At 43.7% G+C, this 24097-nt stretch overlaps 1 protein-coding gene across 2 annotated transcripts in view; it reads left to right on the top strand.

The window, feature by feature from the left end:
- Positions 1-15028, top strand: part of DOCK8 (dedicator of cytokinesis 8) — a 94086-nt gene extending 79058 nt beyond the window's left edge. For both annotated transcript variants that reach the window (XM_075410549.1, XM_075410548.1), the window contains exons 38-48: positions 349-449; positions 906-1098; positions 5757-5900; positions 6802-6933; positions 7704-7838; positions 8362-8451; positions 8887-9123; positions 9727-9870; positions 10902-11008; positions 11877-12044; positions 12688-15028. In XM_075410549.1, coding sequence (XP_075266664.1) covers positions 349-449; positions 906-1098; positions 5757-5900; positions 6802-6933; positions 7704-7838; positions 8362-8451; positions 8887-9123; positions 9727-9870; positions 10902-11008; positions 11877-12044; positions 12688-12751 — 1515 coding nt within the window. In that variant the 3' untranslated portion in view covers positions 12752-15028. The remainder of the gene's footprint in view (positions 1-348; positions 450-905; positions 1099-5756; positions 5901-6801; positions 6934-7703; positions 7839-8361; positions 8452-8886; positions 9124-9726; positions 9871-10901; positions 11009-11876; positions 12045-12687) is intronic.
- The last annotated feature ends 9069 nt before the right edge of the window (positions 15029-24097 follow it).

Here is a 24097-nt window from a genome sequence, read left to right as displayed (position 1 = left end):
CAGTAACTCGGCTTGTGCTGAAGACTTACAAAAATATTTATTGGATCACAGATCAACTAAAGTTCAACGTTAGCACATAGGGTTTTTTCATTCAGAAATCAACAGATCAAAGGATTCTAGCTTATTTTGATTAATTAAAATGTGTGTATAAGATTTGCTATGTCATCAGTTTTCACTGCATTGAATAGAATTGGAAAAGCATACCTTCTAGCAATTCAGCATCCTGGTATTTCCTTGGGTAGGATGGACTAAAATAGAGTAACATCATCTGCTGCAGATGCTGTTATTTTTCTAGAAGGGAAAAAATAAACACCTGATAAATGCATGTTGATCTTTGTGTTACTGCAGGTGGAGGAGCTGCTGTGTAATCTGAACAGCATCCTGTCTGATACGGTGAAAATGAGGGAATTTCAGGAAGATCCAGAGATGCTCATGGATCTCATGTACAGGTGAATCCATTTAGAATTGCTACTGAGGAAATTGTGCAGTGAGGTGAGCACAAGAACTGTGCATTTTAGGGGCAAGCTGCGGACAAACCCTCTAGCTGTTCTGTCTGTGTACATTCCCACTTTAGTACAGCTGATCTGTCACAGGGGGTCCAGGCTGCAGGACTGAGCGTGTTGCAGTGGAGCCACTGGGACCTGGGCATAGACTTGGGCGAGGATGGGAGTCAGGGACTGACGAACACTGAAGTCTTGGGTTCAGCAGTTTTACTCTCCTCATAGCCCCTATGTGTCCTGCCTACCCCTGCCTAACCATTTCTTTTGCCCTGTGCTTAGTCAGTTATATAGAAAAAAGACAAAGATGTCTCCTTCCATTCAGCCCAGGTGGAGAATAATAAAGGTTCTTTCTGTTATTTGAGAAGAAGTGGTCATTCACACCTCCTTTCTGCCCTGCGTTGTCAGAATTGCCAAAGGATACCAGACATCGCCTGACTTGAGGCTGACTTGGCTGCAGAACATGGCAGAGAAGCACACCAAGAGGAAGTGCTACACAGAAGCAGCCATGTGTCTGGTCCATGCTGCAGCACTGGTGGCAGAGTACCTCAGCATGCTTGAAGATCGAAACTATCTCCCAGTGGGAAGTGTCACCTTTCAGGTAAGAAAATGCTCCCAAGCTCTGACAACATAGGTGGGGATGGCTTGTTCTGGTGTGTGTACTTCTTCTTGTGTTAAGCAGAGTAGAAGTGCATGTATGGGAAGGAAAAGTTACGATGGCAGAATATCCATCACCACTCTTGGTAGGTTGTTCCAAAGATTTATGCCTACTGATGAAAACTGGTACTTCATTATCTGTCTGTCTCTAGCTTCTACATGCAGCGGCTGGATACAGTAATCTCTTGTTTGCAAAGGAGAACCCCTGTATTATCACATGCCTTTTCCTAGGGCTATTACTAATCAACTGTGACAGATGCATCTTTCAAACTTATTTCTCATGATCTAGGTAATTGGAGCTACTCAGTTCTTTTAGGCATGTTCTCCCATCCTTTAACTGTCCTTCAGTTACTAATCAACAACTTTTTGATCAATGAATGACACAATCACCATAGTCTATACACAGTCACATTCAAAGTAAAGTAAAAATGTCCCATAAGTACTTTAAGCCTGGAAAGTATCCCTCAGTTTATCTCTCCAAAGACTTCACTGGTTCTTTTGGCATTGTTGAGCTCTTTACTCAGTAATACATTGATCTTTTCCAGAGAGTTTTCTTGGGGTTTTTTTTCACCTTTCTTTTCTTCACCATGTAGGTGAAAGCATAACTCTTTGTTGTTAGGCATTTCGAAATGCAGATATTTATACGTTGTGTAAAAGATTGTGCAGTTACCTGAACTGACTTCGTGTGCAAATTGAGTGATTTTACTGCTTTTTTTCACATATTATTAAAAATAGAAATGGCTGAACCCTTAAAATATTCCCATGTATTGATGTTTCCTCCTTTATCATTGTTCCCTAAGACTAGCGAAGATCATTGTTCATTTACACAGTGTTTGCTGCAATGATTATGAAACATTCCAACTCATTAATGGAAATGTTTTGCAGAATTAACACGGATGTTGTATGGACATCTACTGTTTGGGCATTATTGCCTTTATGAGATTGTAATCTCTCTAAAAGTATTAGACTTCTATAGTCTGGTGTTGATTCAGGTTAATTACAATACCTTTAACATTTTCTTTAGTAAAATTTTGTATCAGTGTTTCCACCACTTTGTCCTGGATGCAGACTGATAAACCTATCACTATATGCTCGTCTTGTTTACTTTTAAAAAAAGGTGGTCTCCAAAGCATATTTCCTCCTCTGGAATTTCCCCAGTTTCCTAAAACATATGGCAACTGAGTATTGGCTGCCTGAATACCCTTTTGCTTGAGTGTATTTATGGAGCAGGTCATTTTTAAATGGCTAACACTAGGAGCTGGTACATTCGTTATCCCTTGATATAACCATACCACCTGGGGTTCTTTTCCCTTCAGAATAGTAAATGTGGATATGATTGAACCACTTAGCATTTTGCATGGAATTTAGTATGTTGGATGTTAGTATTTGCAATTCCACCTTAGCAGTCAGGTGATGGACTAGTGTTGTTCTTAATTCCTTTACTCTTAAGGTAGCTGTATATACTCTTTTTACTGGCTAAACTTCTGGCCATGGATTTATACTTCTGCCATTTTGCGTCCCTTCTCAGTTCTGTATACTTTCTAACTCTAATTTTCATTCATTACTTCTATTTTCTTCTTTTCTCCGTACTTCTTACATACTGTCATCATTTAGATATGGATGAAGTCTGCGTTCCCTTCCTAATATCATCCTGCTCCAAGGCTGCCTTGAATGCTTGTAATCTCACAGTCTTGACCCTAATGCAATTCCTTCTTCATTGCTCCCAGATTAAGCAGATTGCCATGAATGCATATGTTTCCAGATATTTTAGAGAACTGAAGTCTATTCTGTAAGGCATTAGGCAAGCAAAAACTTAGAAGTTTGAAAGCAACAAATCAATCTCTCTCATCAAAATGCTTGTGTAAATACGTGTTTGCCAAAGGAACAGTTGCTCCACAGGAGAGAGGTAATAAAATGCCTTAATGACCAGAAACCCAATTACACAACTCTTTATCTGACAGCATAATTTTGAATTTCAGTTTGCTCAACAATAATAATTAACTGTAATAACACTTTGCATTTTTACAAAGCCTTTCAAGAGAAGAACTGCCATTCTTTACAAACAGGTTTGTGTTTTGTAGCACCTGTGAAGATCCTGTTCAGATGACTTTGTTAAAATAGAGAAACACAACTCAGACTGTCTCGGATTTACCTGGAGTTCCAGATCTCACTCAGTGACTCTTTCTGTGTGCATTTCTTCATTTAGCTCAGATATGAAATTAACTAATACTGGTGATACACATTTAGTTGTGGAATTGAGGGTGGTAATAATGTGTATAAGAAAAGATTGTTCTGGATGAGCAGAAGTATTACGTCCTTTTTGCGGATGAGTAAAATGAGGCAGCAAAGGATTAAATCAGTTGATGTAGGTCTTCTGCAGTGATTCTGTTAGCATCCAGAAAACAGTCAGTAGAGTAACACTTTTCCTTATACTGTGCCGGACAAAACTGTATAAAGCTTCCCTCTATGCAATCAAAACTATCCTTCAAAATCAGAATGGGATCACTTTCAGTGAAATTCCCTTTGAGCTTATTTCATGTGTACACTAAATCCCTTCTGCAAGTGATAAAGTGGACTTACATAGACTATGAATTGCATATGGACTGACTTTAAAGCCACTTTACATTACCACAGACAAGGACTTAGTGTGTGTGTCTACCTGCTGAGGCACAGGGCTAATTAGCATGGGCTCAGCAGTAGCCTAATTTGGCTGTGCTGTTTTGGGGGTCTAGGTTGCAGGCTACTCTAGCCATATTTAACATGGTGATAAGCGCTGGGGATCACAGTAAAGCCCCTTGAGTTTACAGAAGTGTTTCTTTCACTTAAAGAAAACTAGGCTTGTGAGGGCCAAAAAAATTGCCAATGATATACATGGTGACTTGTGTATTGCTTTTATTAAATAAGCAACGTATAAAATTCTTAACATGAAAGATATATCAAGGCAAAAGGTGGGTGAGGCACAGCCACTTTGCAAAAGATCATGCAAGCACCAGGAATACATCATGAAGGCTCTCTCCTACTAGAGTGTGTGGACTGTAAAACATGGAAATACATACCTGACATTTGTTATTACAGGTTTAAAGGGAAAGAAGAGATAATTGGTGTCTGTGACTTTCTGGTTACTTTCATAAATAAATCAGTCCTCTGGACATTTTCCCTTTGCTTAAAAAAAAAAAAAAAAAAAAAAAAGTTGCCAAAGGCTGCACACCATCCTGTGAAGAGTCCTTAATGACTACTCTTACAGAAAGAGAAACCAGAAATTGAGCTGCAGCATGGGTTGTATGAGTTGCCCTAGGTATGTGCCAGGGAGGCTAACTCTGGTTGAAGTCACTATCTTCAGTGAGACTGGTAGGTAAAAAGTGGCATGGATGTGCTAAAGCATGCTGCAGTTTTCCCTCTGGCTGAAATTTAGATGTATTAACTCCTGTGAATGCTGTCCTGAGCTTTGTGCTCACCCTTCCAGTGGAGCTGACGTGATATGCAGACTAGGCACTGTGATGGCAACATGGCTGGAGTAAATTTCACCCATGGAGAAATAAATACATCCACAAAACCCAAGGGGAAAGTACCATGCTGCTAGTGATGTGTGGTGTCAATTCTTTATCTGAAATCTGATCAATAGTAACAGCCCTCAGTGTCTCTGCCATTTTATAAAGAAGTCTTTAAGGACTCAGCCAGCCAGCCAGTTGGCATCTATTCTGAACTCAGACAGATTGTCATTGCCCGTTTGTGCTGAAGTGAGACACTATGACACTAATTTAACTCCTTTTAATTACTAGCAAATCGAAGCTTGGCATTTCTGCTGCTGTTGAAAGTTACATGTGCTGGTTCCATACTGTATGTACACATATTTTAATGTTCATTTACATGTATTTCTATGTATTATAAAATTTTTAATGTTGACTCTACCCAGTGTCATTTATTCAAAGGGATCCTGAAGAACAATAGACATGTTAATTCATGGTCTAGAATCTCAAAGAGTGGCTGACACTGTGTACTTTATCTAGTTTTGTTTAAACACACAATGAGATCAGTAACTTTAAGAAGAAACCGAGGATCAAGATGTAAGAGACTGGAATGAAAAGCGGTATTCAATTATTGCAGTTTTTAGAACAATATTGTCTATGTTCTACTTCTCCTCTGCTTGCAAAAGTCAAATCAATAACTTGAAAGTTCAACTTCTTCAAGCAGGTGGCGGGAGGTCCAGGATGCAGCTTGGAATTTCCCACTCCCAGGCACCAGCAGCGGGAAGAGCACATTGGTTGTGCCCCCTGCGGCATGGGAGATTGAGCTCATTGCAGCTTCATGGAAATCCAGCCACCAGAGAGGGGCCGGTCTGCAGCCTACAGGAGTCCACCTTTTAAACATGAGGCGAGAAAGAAGGTTCAGGATTCTCATAGTGAAACTCCTGATCTGCCATCTGCAGAGATCTATGGCGTTGCATTCACTTCCAAATGGAATTTAACTGTGTATGCCCTGGCTGCACTTGTGTAATCTCATTCTTCTTCCTGTCACGTAAATATGTTGAAACTGTTTATGCCTTGATTTTTATGATAGACTGTTGATCTAGGTTTCTGATTTATCTGCTCTGATGTATTTTAGAACATTTCGTCCAATGTGCTGGAGGAATCTGCTGTTTCAGATGATGTTTTGTCTCCAGATGAAGATGGTATATGCTCTGGGAGGTATTTCTCAGAAAGTGGCCTGGTAGGGCTCCTGGAACAAGCAGCAGAGCTCTTCAGCACGGTGAGTGAGGGCCAGAATTACCAGATGGAGTGGGGCTATCTGGGATGGATCAGTAGCTTATTTTCCTGCACATGAGGAAACAAAGTCTTACTGCTAAACCAGGCTCCACAGATCTGCCCCACTGCAAACAACAAGAGGCAGAGACACCTCTTATGGCTGACCCAACCTCAGCCAGGTTGGCTAAGCTAGGCTTTTCATGTAGCCTAGCTCAGCCATAGATCCACCTCTACTGTGCAGACTGCAGGCAGCACCAGCAGAAAGTCATTGTCCCACACATGAAACAAGCCTGTTGGTATTTGGTATTTGCATGGAATAGTACATTTAAGAAAAAGGTATTGGTTAAACTATATGTTTTAGAAAGCATGTGAGAGTTCCTCCTGTGCTTTTACACAGCATACAACCACCAGCCTCATAATCTATGCTTACCATGTAAAAAGTCATGATGTTTATACTCAAGTAGCTCATAATATTGCTGTGGTGCTAAAAAGGATAGAGGATTTAGCATCTCTGAAGATATCATTTGGGTTCTTTTTGTCCAGATGCCGCTCTGGTTGCCCTGAGCCATACATGCTAAACAAGTCCATTTCCTTCTGCTCACCTGCGTTGCTAACTCCTCTAGCCCCTAAGTAGAAACCATGTGCTTTACACAGGAATTTAGGCTTGAGAGCCCAACAGATCAGAGATCCAAATTAGATCTAGTTTGTTGCTTGCTGCTCAGAACTACTCATTTACTATTACTAGCTTTTAGAAAGCTAAAACAAGTAACACAGCAGATTAGAAGATGCGTCCCACAAATTCATTTTTCAGTCAGACCATTGCTAGAGATCTAGTTTCTTTTCAGAGTGCATGAGGACTAATTTCTTCTCTCCTATTTTTTTCCTTTTTTTTTTTTTCTCCCAAGGGTGGATTGTATGAAACTGTGAACGAGGTGTATAAAATTGTCATCCCCATACTGGAAGCACATCGAGACTTCAGGAAGCTTACGTTAACACACAGCAAGCTACAGAAGGCCTTTGACAGCATTATTAATAAGGTACTCATGTGGCAAGGCACTGCTAGCAAGACACATTGCTGGGTTGCACTGTTTGTTTAAGACTGGTGATAAAAACTGTTCATGTGAAATAGATCCATTTCCTTTTTCTAACAGAAGCTTATTTCTGCTTTGGCCTACCTACAAAGGGTAGTCTGCACTGAAAAGAGGCTCTGTCCTCTCCCTAGGCAAAAGCAGAAATGAATACAAAACTGTTTTAGAGTTACAGACAAATAGCTGAACAGGTCAAACTTAGGATAAGAACGTGCATGATTCTACCTGGCCACATCTATTTAAGAAAAATAACTTTATTGTCAATTAACTAGTATTTTCAGTTATAAAACAGACGAAGTACAAAAGCCTGGCAAAGTTTTCCGTGCTTATGCTACCCCTTTCCTTCTGTTTCTCCAGATTAATCTTATTGCTGAGTCCAGTCAGTTTCAAATTCTTAACAATTTTCATTGCAAAATTTTAACATGTGTCCAATGGAATTAAAAATAAGTTTTTTTGTTTTGCAAAAGTCACTTCATGATTAGCCCAAACTTTAAGTTAGATTTCAGTCAAATATTCCCTTAAATTGTGTGCTTTACTTCATGAATACGTTCTTCCAGTCCATCAGCACTGATGATGCATAGAACTGGCTCTGAAATACAGGAAAATGTAGGATTAGTGGGTTTCTTATACATCAGTGGGATAAAAGGCATCCAAATACTACAACACAGGCATTAAAAAAATAAGCAATTGTAAATTTCCTCTTTCTTTTTATCAATTAGGGTCAAAAGCGAATGTTTGGAACTTACTTCCGTGTTGGTTTCTATGGGTCCAAATTTGGGGACTTGGATGAACAGGAATTTGTTTATAAGGAGCCTGCAATTACCAAACTTCCTGAGATTTCTCACAGATTAGAGGTAAAGAAAAAAAACATTGTGTTAATACGATTTCCAATGTTATGTTATACTTTCTAATGAGCCCACACAGTTCTAATGGTATTATTGCTGTATAAAAAACTGATCTGTACCACAGTTTATTTGCTTTTATATATCCTTTCCATTGTAGCCCTTTTTGCAGCATAATGATGAAAGTGATCCATTCTCTTTGAGGCTGTGTCTCTCATGGGCAGGCCTGTAATGTGTTGAATGATTTGCTTTGAGCATGCCAGATATTTGCTTTGGTATCTTCTCAGCTTTTTTTCATGGAACTAAAATGTTCCCTTCTGATCACTTTACTGCGATATCTGTTTTTTTGTGAGCAGCTCACACTGATCTTTGTCAGAAGATGCCTTACCCTGGCCAGTTGTCGTTCATGAAGCAGATACTGACTGTACGGGGCACAGAAATTGTCATGGTTACTCCTTTCTCCTGGAGGTGTACAGATCATTAGCATTGTATTAAGGACTAAAAACACTCTGGGATAATTCTGTTTCCTTTCCAGGGATTTTATGGCCAGTGTTTTGGGGAGGATGCTGTGGAAGTCATCAAGGACTCTGCTCCTGTAGACAAAAGAAAACTGGATCCCAGTAAGGTAGGGAAAGTACTACTGAGAGTGTTGAGTGCTTTGGCACAGAATACAAAAGAAGAGAGGGGGATCCCCTAAAAACTTTTATGCTCAAACATTAAGGCACAAAAAAATACCCTGGCTTGGCTGTTTCTCTGTGTCCAGGGATGTCCTTAAAGTCTCTGTGAAAGGCTTAGTTTGGTAGTTTGTCACAGAGTGTGGAAATTAGAAGTTTTGATCTCTGATGCCTGATCCGGCTCTGATCCCTGGGGTTAAGCTGTGCCCTTGCCAGAGGCAAGTTTTGTTGGTCTGAAGAAGACAAGGAGCCCTGAAGGATTTTCAGCTCTGTGCTCTTCCAGACCACTCTTAGCCAATGTGAACTATCAGATATTTCACATATGCTGTTCCTTTTATGCTTCTTGGGTTGTAAAGTACTGTAATGGTTCTTCCCTCTTTTCTCAGGCATACATACAAATTACTTTTGTGGAGCCATATTTTGATGAGTATGAGATGAAAGACAGGGTAACCTATTTTGAGAAGAACTTCAACCTCTGTCGGTTCATGTACACTACGCCTTTTACCATGGATGGACGACCCAGAGGAGAGCTTAGTGAGCAATACAAGAGGAACACCATCCTAACCACAATGCATGCTTTCCCCTACATCAAAACTAGAATCAATGTCATCCAAAAAGAAGAGGTAATTGGGTTTTGAGGACAGATCAAATTTCTCAGGGGATGAAGGAGTCTCTGTGTGGGAAGATTTTCAAATTGTATGCTTGGCAGAAAAAAAGGAGGGTGAATTTCTCAAACATGTTACTGTCATAAATAGGAATGGCATAGAATGGGTAGACAAATGCAAGATGGGTATTTACTATGGAGAAGAGAGGATAGCAAATGTATATTCTTCTTTTGACATCCCAGCTGTAAGGCTGTGTTGGAGGATGTGTGTAGCTCTATTTATGGCTGTACTGGGCTCAGAGCTGGTTTAGAGACAGGGACGCTTTACAAAGGTAGAAAGTGCAAACCCATTTCAGACATGAAGTCAGTAAGTTAGAATAATAATGAGTTTATGCAAACAGGGAGTCAGATCCACATCCTATTCTTGCAAACGATAAGGTGTCAAAGAGTTTTGGATCAGATGCAGCATCTACCAAGATGTCATTTAGATTGAACAGTCTTCAAGGGTTTCACAGCTACTGCTTTTGGCATGGGAGAATGATAGTGGTATTGCCAGATTTAGAACAGGTCAACTGCATGCATGACTCAGGTAATCAAGCATCTTTTCTTCTATTGCCATTAGTTTATTCTAACCCCAATTGAAGTTGCTATTGAAGATATGCGGAAAAAAACCCAGGAACTAACTGCAGCCACCAACCAAGAGCCACCAGATGCCAAAATGCTCCAAATGGTTTTGCAGGGCTCAGTTGGTGCCACTGTAAATCAGGTAAGGGATCCAAATAAGCCAGATGAAGAGTTTCTGCATACTTTTCTTACTGTGCTTTGTTTTTCACTCTCATCTCTTGCAATGGGAGAAGTGCATCTAAGTCAGACACATGTAGTCACAATGTGCATTTAAACTCCATCCCTTGATATTTAGTCATTCAATACTGCTCATTAAGTATGCTTTTGGTGAAAGTGCTTGCGGAAATGCTGTCTTGGTTGTAGGTGCAGAAACTCACAGAAGCCTTGTGAATGCATCCAAGGATTTCCTATTTCTAGCACACTAGCCATCTCAGCCATTTGGTTTGTTCCAGGTGTATCCTTGGGGAAGGGGAATAAGTATAACAATTCTGCTGTGGGACCACCACAGACTCACAGTTTCACAGACAATACATGAAGTCAAGACCTGAGTGCCCCAAAAGAAAGTTGAGATGCAATAATTGTAACGTAAACATGCCTGCTAACAAAGGCAATTAAAAAAAAATCAAAACGAAAGAATGAAGATATAACTGAAAGAAAACTTTTATTATCCACAATTTCACATAGCTTGGTTTCTGTGCTGTGAAAGCCTAACTACTCTCAGTTTCTCCAGATTCTTTGTCGACCAAAGCCTGTAGTCTGAAGTAACGTGCTGTTGTAAGCTTTGGAAAGAGTGGTCCTTTTCTGCACTGAGCTTATTTAACTCACTTGGAGTCTGGTAATTCCACACACAGGAGCTGTGTTTCTCTCATGTAACCAGGTTTTGCAGCAGAGCAGTCCCAGCTCTTCTCTGCTGAGTAGAATATATGTGTTCCCTTTTTTGTGGGGGTGGAGAAATGAAAACAGAAGAGTATAAAACATGATGGGCAAAAGCTCTGCTTGCAAAGGAAAAGGGGGGGCGGGGAGGAGGAGAAAAAACCCATCCTGTTATGGTGGCTATGCGTAGTTTTCTTTCATTATTCCACTCATGAAATAACAAACAGCTTAACCAAAGGTGTGGTCTGTTTTCAGTCTAAGCAGGTGTGTTTGGAAATTTTCTTGTGTTATTCCCATCAGGGACCGCTAGAGGTAGCGCAAGTGTTCCTGGCTGAAATTCCTGCGGACCCCAAACTTTATCGACATCACAACAAGCTGAGGCTGTGCTTCAAAGAGTTTATAATGAGGTCAGTAAAAGAACATTGAAATGCTGAATTGCATCAATAAAGCAAATAATAGCAATTGTGCAACAATAATATGACTGTGTAATTAATTATGCAAGTTAGTATCATAAATCCTGGCATCTCATGCTTTACACACTTGGTCCAGACTTGTCATCTCTGCTTCTTTGTCAGTGCTTTGGTAGGCTTTGCATCCCAAATGCGAGCAAATTCTAACACTTCAGACTAATTATGTAGAAATTAAGATCTTCCGTTTGTTTGATCGTTTTGACGTTTTACAGAAATCAAGCATTTCGGCCTAATGCCTTGATTTTATTTTTAATAAAATGACATTTTTATGTAGGAAGCTGCTCATATGAAAACATTTGACCCTGTCTGTCAAGCAGATGCACTGGTAGTGGTAAACACGTATGGCCTTTGCTTCAGATATGCTTGTAAATCTCAACAAGCATATTCATATAGCAAGATATTAATCTCCTTAGTCCAGACAAAGCATAATTACTGAATGATAAATTTGAGTTAAATTAAAATGAGCCTTATGCAGAAGATACAGCCTCTACTCTCTGCTGTTGTCGCTGCATCTGTTTACAGTAAGTAGGCAGACAGCTCAGGATTCTGCAGTCATTAAATTTAGTTTTTATTAGCTCCCTCATGCATTTCTGATGTCTTAAAAATATCACCTCAGTCTGTGTACTTGGAAAAGGCAGAGGTTTCTTGTTAGTTCATTATCATTTGGGGCTTGACAAGTTATCAGAGCAATGCGCAGGCCAGAGGAGCTGGATCCTTGGCCATTCAGTTTACCTAACACAAAGTTAATGAGTTTAACAGAAGTAGGTGATACATATCGTGCCTTTTTTGCTTACCTTTTGCCTAGGTGTGGTGAAGCAGTGGAGAAAAACAAGCGCCTTATTACTGCTGACCAGCGAGAATATCAGCAAGAGCTCAGAAAGAACTACGGGAAGCTGAAGGAGAACCTTAGGCCTATGATTGAGAGGAAGATCCCAGAGCTGTACAAACCTGTAGTGAAAGTCCATAGCACAAGGTACAGTTAGATCAGGGTTATCTGTTGTAGGTATACAAAAAGATGCTTTTTTTTCAAGGAAGAAAGGCCGTTTTACTGGCAGCTAAAAACAGGCCATAATATGCACTGCCAGCTTCATACTTGATTAAAGAAGACTCTTGACTTCCACTGGAGCTGAATGTGGTATTAACTGTGTTTCTCAGGCTGCTCATTCCTGGGGTAGGGGATTTATGTCATTTTAATGCATTGTTAGGGAAGACTTCCCTCTCACCCAAAAGAAAATATATTTGAAACATCTTGCCATTTCTTCAACATTTGAAGCCTGGAAGGAGATAGAACAGTTATGTGTTTGTTTTGAACACCATGTGGTGTTAGCCAGCGTGAAGTAAGAGGGATCCTTTCACTCCCAGGTAAGATAATCCAGTTTAGTCCCATGGCTGAGACAGAAGCGTCTTAACTTAGTTCTTTACTTAGGAGTATATGCTTCTTCACAAAGCCACTGTGTCCGGTGTGGGGTGGGGGCGGAAGAAGGAATATGCCTCTGACATGCCAACACATAACATGTTTCAGCTGATGAGTTGTCAGCTGCTCCTTTTCACAAGGCAGGTATTTCTTGGATGCTTTTTCATTTGCTAGCTTGATTTATGGATCTGTTTCATTGCAGGGAATCTTTTCATAATCATAGTTTTAGGAAATATGATGCCCAGACTTCTTCACAAAGCACCTAAGGACTAGCTGCTTTGGCAAAGAAAGAGCTTCGTGCTGCAAGCCGGAAGTGATGAGGTATTCAACATCTATGAAATGAGCAATCTCTCTCAAGACAGCATGTGCGCTTTCTGGACAGCATGCAGAAGAGCATTTACACAAGATGACCAAATGAAAACTGGGGGATGACTCCTAATCAACCACATCTTGTGAGGGCTTGGGAAGGAAGGAGGTGCTTTTTAGATACTTTTGCATATATTGTAAAATAATCACATAGTGCAGAGGGGTAGACCGTTAGAGTGGTCAGTGGCATGAGGTCAGTCACCACTAGCTAACAGACACAGAACTCTGTGTGGTTTGGCTGAGGTGTTAAGTGAATCCAAATAATGTGTCTAAGGGACGCTGACAAATTATGTCTATTTATCATCCTTTTCCATGACAGCATTTATCCATGTGCTTTTGGCAATGGAGTACATTCTGCAAGTTAATCACATGCTTAAATGCTGTCTTAACGAGGAGGGGCATGGTCCCTTGCTCAGTGTTTGCTGAGCTGGAGCTGTAGGAAGGAATAATTTCCTCAGATGGTTTCTGTCACCAGTTTCTTTCATGGTCCTTAACTGCAGTGAGAGTTCTGCACAAGTTTTCTCAACCAAAGCTTGGAAAGCAAGAAGTAGCAATAAATAATTCTTAGAGAACTTCTAAATTTTTTTCGAGGTATAGGGACTGCTACTTGACACTCAGTTGGATTTTGTAATAATTGGTGTCATGTTTGGCAGAGCTAACAAGTAATAGTTTAAAAAGAAGACGCTAAGCTATGAGTGATTCTTTTACTGTCCAATGCTCTTATGCAGATTACCTTATCCAAAAGTAACTACAGAAGCACGCCGTGAGGATTTCCTACAAAGCACTTCACTCTGGCTTTACTGCTGCTCAAGAGAAATTAGTACATAATTTGTATTACCTGATGCTTAGTATTTTCTGAACTGTGAGCAAATATTTTACTAAATAATCCTTAACAGCACTTCTCTGAAGTAAGGAAATACTATTAGAATTTTGCAGTTGGGGATGTTGGTAGAGAGACAGAGATTAGGACTTTGCAACTCAATTTAGTGAGGCAGTGTCAGAGCCACAATTTGTGTTGTGACCACGCTTGCCATGAAATGTTTGTGTTTTAAAACAAAGATCCATGAAAGCATCCCTTGATATCACTTCACTCCACTTTTTCAGGGTTTCGGAAATTATAGTTTAATGGTGATTAAAGTAACCAATCATCACATTTGCCCAAATGCAGAACTTAATGTTAAATGAAATGGTGAAATGAAGTTTTTCCTTTGTACTTCATTTTAGAAAATTACAGTGAGCTTTCTCAGAGCTGACGCCATGTGTTTCTAAATGCAAAGCTTCTTTGCTCCAAAAGTTTAAGGGAAATTGAGGCTGCTTCTTTTAGGGGAAGCATTTTGACTTTTCATGGTCATCTACAGCCTTGCCATTTGATAGTAGGAATTTTCCCAGCACTTCACTGACATCTGAGCGAGTCAGATTTTAAATGTGCTATGCAGAAGATTCACAGGGATGGTCAATCAAGGTGAGATGTGGAAATAGGTGAAATAAACCCTGTACTTACACAGCACTGGGAGTAGAAGAAAGCATGTCCCTCCTCATTCAAAGTATTGTTAAATGGAATAATCAGGAGTAAATATTGATTTTGAAGTGAATGCATCCAAAGCACATAAGCAAATGGTATAAAAAGCTCAAAGCAAAAGATGCCTCCACGGAGTGGCTTCTCTGTATTCACGTTGCTTTGAAACAGTTCTAAGTTGAAGAGATAATTAATTTTGCAAAGGTTGGAAGATATGAGGTCTCTGCCTATCAGAACCTAGCCCCTTTATCTATTGTTTTTAAAAGCCTGTTTGGGAGGAAGGTCAGAATACTGTAATCTGTCAACCCCAGAATCCAACCTCATTGTTTACAATGTTTGCAGCCTAAATAACAGAAACCTCAGGTAAACAAAAAACCCCTACAGGTGTACGATATACCCGGTAAAAGTAATGAAGCATTTCATGTTGTGTGGTCCTTGAACTGAAACAATACTCTGCATAGTAAGAATGCTGAAGGACTCTTCACTCACATTTTGCAAGCTAAGCACCCCTCAACCAGCTGGCCAGTCTTCACCTCAGTTGGTAGCTTGTGTTGTCCCTGCTACAAATAAAACATGGTTTGTACATTTCTTTCGAGAGCTGAACTATGTAAAATGTAAATTTTCTACTTTATGATACTAATTTTGCAATAAAGTGACTGTTTCGCAGGATGTTCAGAAGTGCCTGTGTGTTGCACCTTGTACCTCAATACAGTCCAGTTGGAAAGAAAATCTCAGTACGAGCAACCTTTCCTCATAGAAGCATCATTCAGCAGAAAACACAAAGATTTGCACAGGGAAGGTGCCGGTCTGTCTTTAGGACAATTTTTTTCTGTCACAGGGGTAACAGGCAACAACTTGCTTTCTAACTTCTTTTTTTCATAGAGTGTCCCTGAAAAATGGGAGTGGGAAGCTCAGTGACAGTAATGCCCTCCTTTTCTTCCTTCAGTGTGTAGGTGTAGAGCAGAAACACGCCTGACTCTTCAATGCCACGCCGTCTGGGTGATTCGAGACCGGAAGGGTTGCGTGTGTCCACCCTGGTTTGGTCCAGGGCTCAACTTCTGAGGCTGCTCCAAGGGAACCAGCGAGAGGGGCACGGAGCTACACCCCTGCTGGGCCAGAGATCCCCGCGCGTGTCTCAGCTGGGAATTCACCATAGCTCGCTTACTCCTTGCTTTTACCGTCAGCGAGCCCCAGCCTTAGGTAGCGAGGTGCTGGCTGTGGGGCTGGAACCCTTCAGCTCAGTGCGGGCGTCCCTCTGCTCTCCAGCCCAGCCATGCCCAGTCCCGTGGCTCTGGCAGCGGCACGCTGTGACAGGCAGCGTCATCTGTACGCAGCCCCACGGCCCAGCAGAGCGCGGCTGATCCAGGCCGGGTGTGAGCACGCGCTCGCGTGTCTGCTGGCGTCCAGACAGCACACATAGAACAGGAGTCCATGCTGGCTGCGAGAAGAGAGGAGGGAGGAGGCACTGCACTCTGGGAGGAGTGGTGGATACACCGGCAGGCTGTGCTGCTATCTAGCGAGACCTGAATAGGCTGGAAAGCTGGGCAGAGAGGAACCTGACGAGGTGCAACAAGGCCAAGTGCAGGGTCCTGCACCTGGGGAGGAACAACCCCATGGACCAGTACAGGCTTGGGGTGGACCTGCTGGAGAACAGCTCTGTGGAGAGGGACGTGGGAGTGCTGGTGGACGACAGGTTGACTGTGAGCCAGCAGTGTGCCCTGGCTGCCAAGAAGGGCAGTGGCATCCTGGGGTGCATTAGGAGGAGTGTGGCCATCAGGTCGAGGGAGGTTCTCCTTCCCCAGTGCTCTTCCCTAGTGATGCCCCATCTGAAGTACTGTGTCCAGTTCTGGGCTCCCCACTTCAGGAAAGATGAGGAGCTACTGGATAGAGTCCAGAGAAGGTCTATGAGGATGATGAGGGGACTGGAGCATCTCTCCTACAAGGAAAGGCTGAGGGAGCTGGGCTTGTTCAGCCTGAAGAAGCGAAGGCTGAGAGGGGACCTAATATATACTTATAAATATCTGAAGGGTAGGTGTCAGGAGGATGGGGCCAAGCTCCTTTCAGTGGTGCCCAGTGACAGGACAAGGGGCAACGGGCACAAACTGAAGCACAGGAAGTTCCGTCTGAACACGAGGAAGAACTTCTCCCCTCTGAGGGTGACGGAGCCCTGGCACAGGCTGCCCAGGGAGGTTGTGGAGTCTCCTTCTCTGGAGATATTCAAGACCCGCCTGGACAAGGTCCTGTGCAGCCTGCTGTAGGTGACCCTGCTTCGGCAGGAGGGTTGGACTGGGTGACCCACAGAGGTCCCTTCCAACCCCTACCATTCTGTGATTCTGTGAAAACCAACAATAACGTCCAGAAGCAAGAATTAACCTGCCGGCATGTTCTGAAGAGGTTTGAGCAGTGAAGATGAGTGCTTTTGGTCAGCACTACTGACCCTGTGTGGGCAGCCCTGACACTAGGTTTGCTGGTTTGCAGAGCAACAGCCGTGAAGGGAGAACACCTTTCACACCGCGTGAAAATAATCACACGTTCCAAGCTCCCAGCGGCGGTGGGCTGCACAGGCTCAGCCACGAGCAGCTGCAGCCCAACTTGTGCCAGCTAAAGAGGAGTGCAACTGTGGTCTCTTACAGGTAGCAGGTCTGGGTTACGTGACCTCCCTCTGCAAGCGGAGCGCTTCCTCGTTAGGTTTCCCAACAACGTGAAGGCTTGGAAAAATGAAAGCAAACATTCTAATTCCTTTTTTGTGTGTTTGAAGTATCATCATCTCAAGTATTTCAGAAAGGGGGATTAAAGCTTCGCAGACAGCCTGACAGAGAGCCAGCTAGGACTCTGTAAGGCGTTACAATCTCTCAAAGCAATGCTTGTTATGAAAACGAAGCACATGATAACAGTGTTATACTGTGTTCACAGAATCACAGAACCACACAGAACATTCGTGGTTGGAAGGAACCTCTGTGGGTCATCTAGTCCAACCCCCCTGCCGAAGCAGGGTCACCTACAGCAGGCTGCACAGCACCGCGTCCAGGCGGGTCTTGAATATCTCCAGAGAAGGAGACTCCACAACCTCCCTGGGCAGCCTGTGCCAGTGCTCCGTCACCCTCAGAGGGAAGAAGTTCTTCCTCATGTTCAGACGGAACTTTCTCTGCTTCAGTTTGTGCCCATTGCCCCTTGTCCTGTCACTGGGCACCACTGAAGAGAGCTTGGCCCCATCCTCCTGACACCCACCCTTCAGATATTTGTAAGCATTTATTAGGTCCCCTCGCAGCCTTCTCTTCTTCAGGCTAAATATGCCGAGCTCCCTCAGCCTTTCCTCATAGGAGAGATGTTCCAGTCCCCTCACCATTCTTGTAGCCCTCCGCTGGACTGTGTCCAGTAGCTCCTCATCTTTCTTGAACTGGGGAGCCCAGAACTGGACACAGTACTCCAGATGAGGCCTCACTAGGGCAGTGTAGAGGGGAAGGAGAACCTCCTTCGACCTGCTGGCCACACTCTTCTTAATGCACCCCACGATCCCACTGGCCAGGGCACACTGCTGGCTCATGGTCAACCTGTCATCCACCAGGACACCCAGGTCCCTCTCCACAGAGCTGCTCTCCAGCAGGTCCGCCCCAAGCCTGTACTGGTGCATGGGGTTGTACCTCCCCAGGTGCAGGACCCTGCCCTTGCCCTTGTTGAACCTCATCAGGTTCCTCTCTGCCCAGCTTAACTCAGCTTAACCCAGCTGGTACTACAGTGCTGCTGCCTTCTGGTCGACAGGAACACGTACAAGGAGTGTTCATAGGGTGTTGCCATTAGTGCTGAATTTGGGAGTGGGGTAATTTGGGGAGCAGGTCAGCTGACTACGTTTTAACCATCTTTTAAACCAGTTAAGCGGAGTGATTAAAAAATAATCAACAGGTCTTGGTAAGTCATCTCAGGTTGGCTAATACTCCGGTCTAATCAGTGCACTGAAAGGAGAAGAGGCCCCTGTGGATAAAGTCCTGTTTGATTACATGAATAAAGGCAACGCGCACTCACAGCAGAGCTCAGTTATTGTTCGGAAAGTAACAGTAAAACCTGGCGCTGACTGAGTGCTCGACATAGTGAATTGAATATATTTCTGTGACTCCTTATGTTCTCAGTGAGGGATTCATTTGGATTAAGCATTTTTATTAAAAAACTGTCCGTTTTCCAAGTGTTCAAGAATTAAAAAACAAACCTTCATGTAGTTTTTTGCAAACAACGTAATGACTCAATGTTGTTCAGTAAAAAGTCCTGCCAAAATAAACGTTTAGCTGATCAAAAAACCCAAACTGAAACCTCAAATATCCTCTGTAGTACTTTCCCTAAGACTAGTCCTGAAAGCCGTGAAGTTCATAACATTTTGTTCTACTCGTCTGTTCTAAGCAATCTGCTGCTTTGCACTGTTCAAAACAAAATTTTCCCTGTGGCAAAAAAATGCAAAGTTGAATTCTACTCTTTTAAAAAAAATTTCCCTTAAGGAATTTACACAGCATGTGCTGTGGTGTCCAGAGCTAAGCATAGATTTAGTCCCTGTTACTACAGAGATGCACTGTTTATCAGGTATATACTTTCTCAGTGCAAACAGTTGTGAGAGGAAAAATTGATATGTACTTGTTTAAATGCCACAAGTACAGAATTAAAAGACGCCCAAATACAAACCTAAACACTCTCAAGCATTATGTACTTCTTTTTTTTTCAGTGCTGTGAAGTTGATTTTATATTTCTGTCTGTCTGAGGATCTAATACTTTTTTTAGAACTATTAATTTTTACAGGAATAAGGTTTTCCCTATCTGCCTGTATTCATGGAATGTTTCTAAACACGTACTGGATGCCTGCTAGGTCTGGTGAAATCCAGATAACAGAGAAAGTGAAGTCCTAATAACCAAAGGACAGGCAATTGGAGCTAGATGGCAGGAGGACTCTGTTTTATGCTATTTAATAAACACCTGTAAAACAACTGGAAGGGAAGATTTCATACCACACATTTCCGACTTCCCAAACTTGAACATCTGGGCAAACTTCTGTTCCCTGAGGAGAGCTCCATGATAAAAACAGAAAAAGCAAGTTTAGCATTGCTGATACATCTATAACTTGAAAGTGCCAGAAAGCTATCTTAAAACCTCAAGCAAACAAGTGTTTCTGGACTTAATAAACAGTGAAGAAAGGAAGTAGGCACAAAACCATATCCTTTCCTTTGTTTGCAGGTCAGCTTTAAAAGACACGAACAATCCCTTCTCAGGTATCAAAGGGAGGTTGGAAGTGTTCCAGAGGACGTGTGTTCCTTCCTGAGTTAAGGCATGAAATCCTGGGGTCACGTCTAAACCCTTGGGCTGGCATTTTTCCTGAGAGGGGAAGGGGAAGGGGAAGGGAAGGGAAGGGAAGGGAGAAGGGAAGGGAAGGGAAGGGAAGGGAAGGGAAGGGAAGGGAAGGGAAGGGAAGGGAAGGGAAGGGAAGGGAAGGGAAGGGAAGGGAAGGGAAGGGAAGGGAAGGGAAGGGAAGGGAAGGGAAGGGAAGGGAAGGGAAGGGAAGGGAAGGGAAGGGAAGGGAAGGGAAGGGAAGGGAAGGGAAGGGAAGGGAAGGGAAGGGAAGGGAAGGGAAGGGAAGGGAAGGGAAGGGAAGGGAAGGGAAGGGAAGATTTCTAAGAAGCCTGGAAGGATACAATTTTCATTGTAACTTCATGCTGCCAGCTTTTAACATCCAGAGAATGATATTAAATCATCAGGGTCTGAAAGATTTCAAAGAGGTGGGCTTATGTAACAGGCTTCAACGACTGATTTAATTAGGAAGAACAAAACTCCTGTGATCTGTAGCGGGTTAAAGAGAATAAAACCAGCCCTCTGTGACTGCATAGAAAGGATTGCTCAGCTCAGGTTGTAGAGCAACCCAGTTGCCCCCAAGGCCTACTGCAGCCTGGGACAAAGGCTGCAGCTGAGTGAAAGAAATCCATCCATAAAGAAATAAATCAGCAATCAGAGAGCAAAAGATTAGAAACCCAACACAATGTGAGGAAAAAAAGGGAGTGGTACCATGGAAATGGAATTAAGGGCAGGTTAAAGTGCTGAAGGCATCTCACTTTCTAGATCATGCGGGGCACTCAGCACCAAACCAAGGGCTGCTGTGCTTTAGTGGAAGCTGTCAGGCAAAAAGTCATCTCAAAAGATGAAAAAATAGTAATAACAAAATAGGGAAAACTCTAATTTTTCTAATAAAAATATTCTTTGGTTTTGGGGGGATTTTGTGGATTTTACGGGTGGGTTTTTTTTGGGTTTTAATGCTGACTTCCTGGATTTTGGCAATTTCCATGAAGAACAGGGAAAGTGCAAAAGCAACAAACAAAAGGCACTCTGCGTTCTCCCGTCGCTCCTCGGAAGGAGGCAGCCTGAGTGTCGGGACTGCTACTTCCAGCGCAGGATCCCGGGCGGCTGGGAGCGGCGGCACGGCCCCGCACGCCTCCTGCGGCAACGCGTGCCAAGGGCGACGGCTGGGTCCATGGCCTGCGCACGGAATGGACGCTGTGGGCGGAAATTAATGCAGCTTGGAAATACAGTCGTAGACTGGCATAGCTGGAGGAAACAGCGGGCAAAGTCAGAAGGTTCCGCTCTTTCTCGTAGTTGTGGCTCGCTGCTACTCTTCCCTATTATGAACCGATGGAGGATGCACCCAAATGCACCTGCCACTGGCTTCGCAGTGACTGGGATCCCGCTCACAAGCCAGGCACCGTGACCAGGGCACTGACCCCGCGGCACCAGCTGCCATCCCAGCACTCGGAGCGTTGCAGTGGTGAAGGCAATCTTCCTAGAAAGGCCAGCTAAGCCTTGCTTCGCTGCTGATCACTCCCACAGCCTGGTAAGGAAAAGCATTTAACACACGGTATTCATCGTTGCAAAGCCAGTGCTTGTTTAATCCTCTGTTTGACTTCAGCAGCTCGCTTTTAAACAGTTCCCATCCCTGCTCTCCCCAGTGCTGCTGCAACTCACCCCCTGCCCAAGACCTCTGCACCCGACCACTGTGAACCCGCAGAGGGGAACTGCACACAGTGCATTAAAAAATGAACGACTCTTCATATGGTCTGGGACGGTCTGAAACAGTGAGAGGGTACCTGTGTCTATACCATAATTGCAGATCCCAGATGAAGTCTCTGGCTGGCAAAAATAAAGCAACAGGTCAGCTCAGTTCATAGAGGAATCCGTACTTACTGTCTGTGCCAGGTTGTGTTGTCAGGAGGTACCTTGGGAGGCTCAAGGCTGGTAGGCTCATGACTGGTAGTCATGAGTTTGTTGAAACATAAATACAGCGTTATTAGACCTGGCATGCAGCTCAGCTTATCCAGTTTCCTACCCGTGCAGCAGCCAGCATCAGATGCTTCAGGATGAAGGATCTCTGTAAGTTATGAGAGAGGACCCACACCCACCTCCAGTGCTATAAATCACAGATTAATCAGCAATGCGTGCGTTTCAAGAAGAGCTAAAACTTTCCCCAGTCTCTGCCAAAGCAGTTTCACACTGATGTCTGCAAAGCAGGAATGAAGAATCTGTTCTCTTCTTCAGCTTGATCACTGGTCAAGGTGAGACCTTCAGTGTTCAGAGTCGTCACTAAAAAAATATCACATAGGCTCTTCTTTGTTAAGTCAGTCAGCAGGTGAGAAAAACAGGAAAAGATAGCTTGACCACCCTGCTCAACAAAATGCCCAAGTACATCAAGTTTTTTTGCTTGCACTTTTATAGTCAAGGACCTCCATATCCTAATCACAATCTTAAAAAAAAAAGACACCATGCCCCTAAGATAAAATCCCTTTGTAAATTTGAAATGAGGATGAAAGTTGAGAAACGCCATTCTAAGAGGATAATTGACTAATGAATTTGTTGAAATAAGATCATTGTCACAGAAATCAAATTACCACTTATACGAAGTAAATGAATCTGCCTGTGCCTAGGAGTGGTCCTTGCTAGCCCAGATCTGGCACAGAGAACGTCCTAACGTGAGAATCCGTGATGGGTATGAGCCTTCACACCCAGGAAGCGAGGAACTCCTCCAGGGAGCCGGCCATTAGGGAAACCAGCACTGGGGTCATTAATTTCCTGATTCTGCCGTTCCCCGGGGTGAACGTGCACAAATTTAGGATAGCACTGAGTCTAACTTCGGGAGTTTGCTTAACAAATTGCTTGCTCCAGCAGAAATTGCTGAAGCATTTTCCCTCTTCCTTCCTTCCTGTAACTGTTGCTTTTGTCTTTTGCTATGGGTCTCAAGTTTGCTGTTGGGGTGCTGTAAAACGTTTTCTGCCTGCCCTGACACGTGAGGCAGGTATCCTGTGAACTCGTCCAAGCCAACTCGCCTGCCTGTGAGCTGGCACGTGGACCTGCTCGTCTCCTCCAGCACAGGTGTCTGAATAGACCCCTGGTGATAATTTCAGGATTCGGCATGATTCCCCAATGTAGTTCTAGACTCCAGTTTCTGTATGCATATAACCACTAAGAGAATTGTTATATTAATCTCTCAGACAACTCATGACAGACATCAAGTCCAAGTAAAGCTTTCTGCGGGGACTGCGCTTGGTAATGCAACAGCATGGTGCTGTGGATTTAACTTAAACTGCAGTGGCCTCTTCACCTGGCTCAGAGGTGAAATAAAGGTCTGGGAGCTCTGGAGAATCAAGCATTCTTTGAAATATTTCAGTGACAAAAGGTAGATAATATCTAGAAGGCAAAGCTACGACGACTTTTTCTTGGTCAGACCTTGGGGACTATAGCATTTTGACACTGCTCCTTTAAAGGTAAGGGGAAAGGCACGTGCTACATTTCATCTAGTAAATGATTTCTGGAGTTGCATTCCTGTGCATTCATGCACAAACCAAGAACACCCTTGTGCCTCAAATATCCCTAGGCCTGGTGGTGAGGTGCAAGACAACGTGTGGCAAACAGCAACACGCACCCTCCAGCGCTGAAAACTCAAACGACGGAAACTCCACCGCGCGCTGCGCCGTTTCATTTGGCTTTGGGCTGCCAGGCAAGCACATGGTGTAATTTCCAGGCTGCCACTGGTGCGAGTCCTGAACCAGGGCGGGGAGAAAGCTCTGCCTTCGTTTGTGTCTGTGCAGCATCCCTCCCGCGCAGACGGCGCCCAGAAACAAGCCGTGCGGCGTGGTTTGCCACTGGCGTGCTACGCTGAGAAGACAGCGACGGCGTGTACACCTACCGAAACCGCCGCTTCCCTGAGATCACAGAATCACAGAATCACAGAATGGTCGGGGTTGGAAGGCACCTCTGTGGGTCATCCAGTCCAACCCTCCTGCCGAAGCAGGGTCACCTACAGCAGGCTGCACAGGACCACATCCAGGCGGGTCTGGAATATCTCCAGAGAAGGAGACTCCACAACCTCCCTGGGCAGAGAGAGACGCAGAGCAGGGGGAGCACAGAGGGGAAAGAGCCGAGCTTTTAAAGGCTTGCTAGCGGAGAGGATTGATCTGACTCTCAGCCGCCGTGCCCACTGCGCGGGGTCATTCACAGCAGCCCGGTGCGTCACCCTCCTTCTTCACAATGGTTTGCAGAATATTCAGGGCAGCAAAGGTCCAGTGCCTTTAAAATGGGGTTTTGCTTAATTCCTTAGGTTGCCACTCAGCTTTGGCAAATGCAGCTGCTGGGCAGTGATCAGCACTTCAAAGTGTCCTTCGCAGGCAGGAGCGGACCCCAGGCCTCTGCAGGGAGATGCTCCAGCCACGCAGCCCCT

The sequence above is a fragment of the Opisthocomus hoazin genome, chromosome Z (assembly GCF_030867145.1).
Source record: "Opisthocomus hoazin isolate bOpiHoa1 chromosome Z, bOpiHoa1.hap1, whole genome shotgun sequence".
Classification (NCBI taxonomy): Eukaryota; Metazoa; Chordata; class Aves; order Opisthocomiformes; family Opisthocomidae; genus Opisthocomus; species Opisthocomus hoazin.
This window is presented reverse-complemented; position numbering and strand designations above follow the sequence as displayed.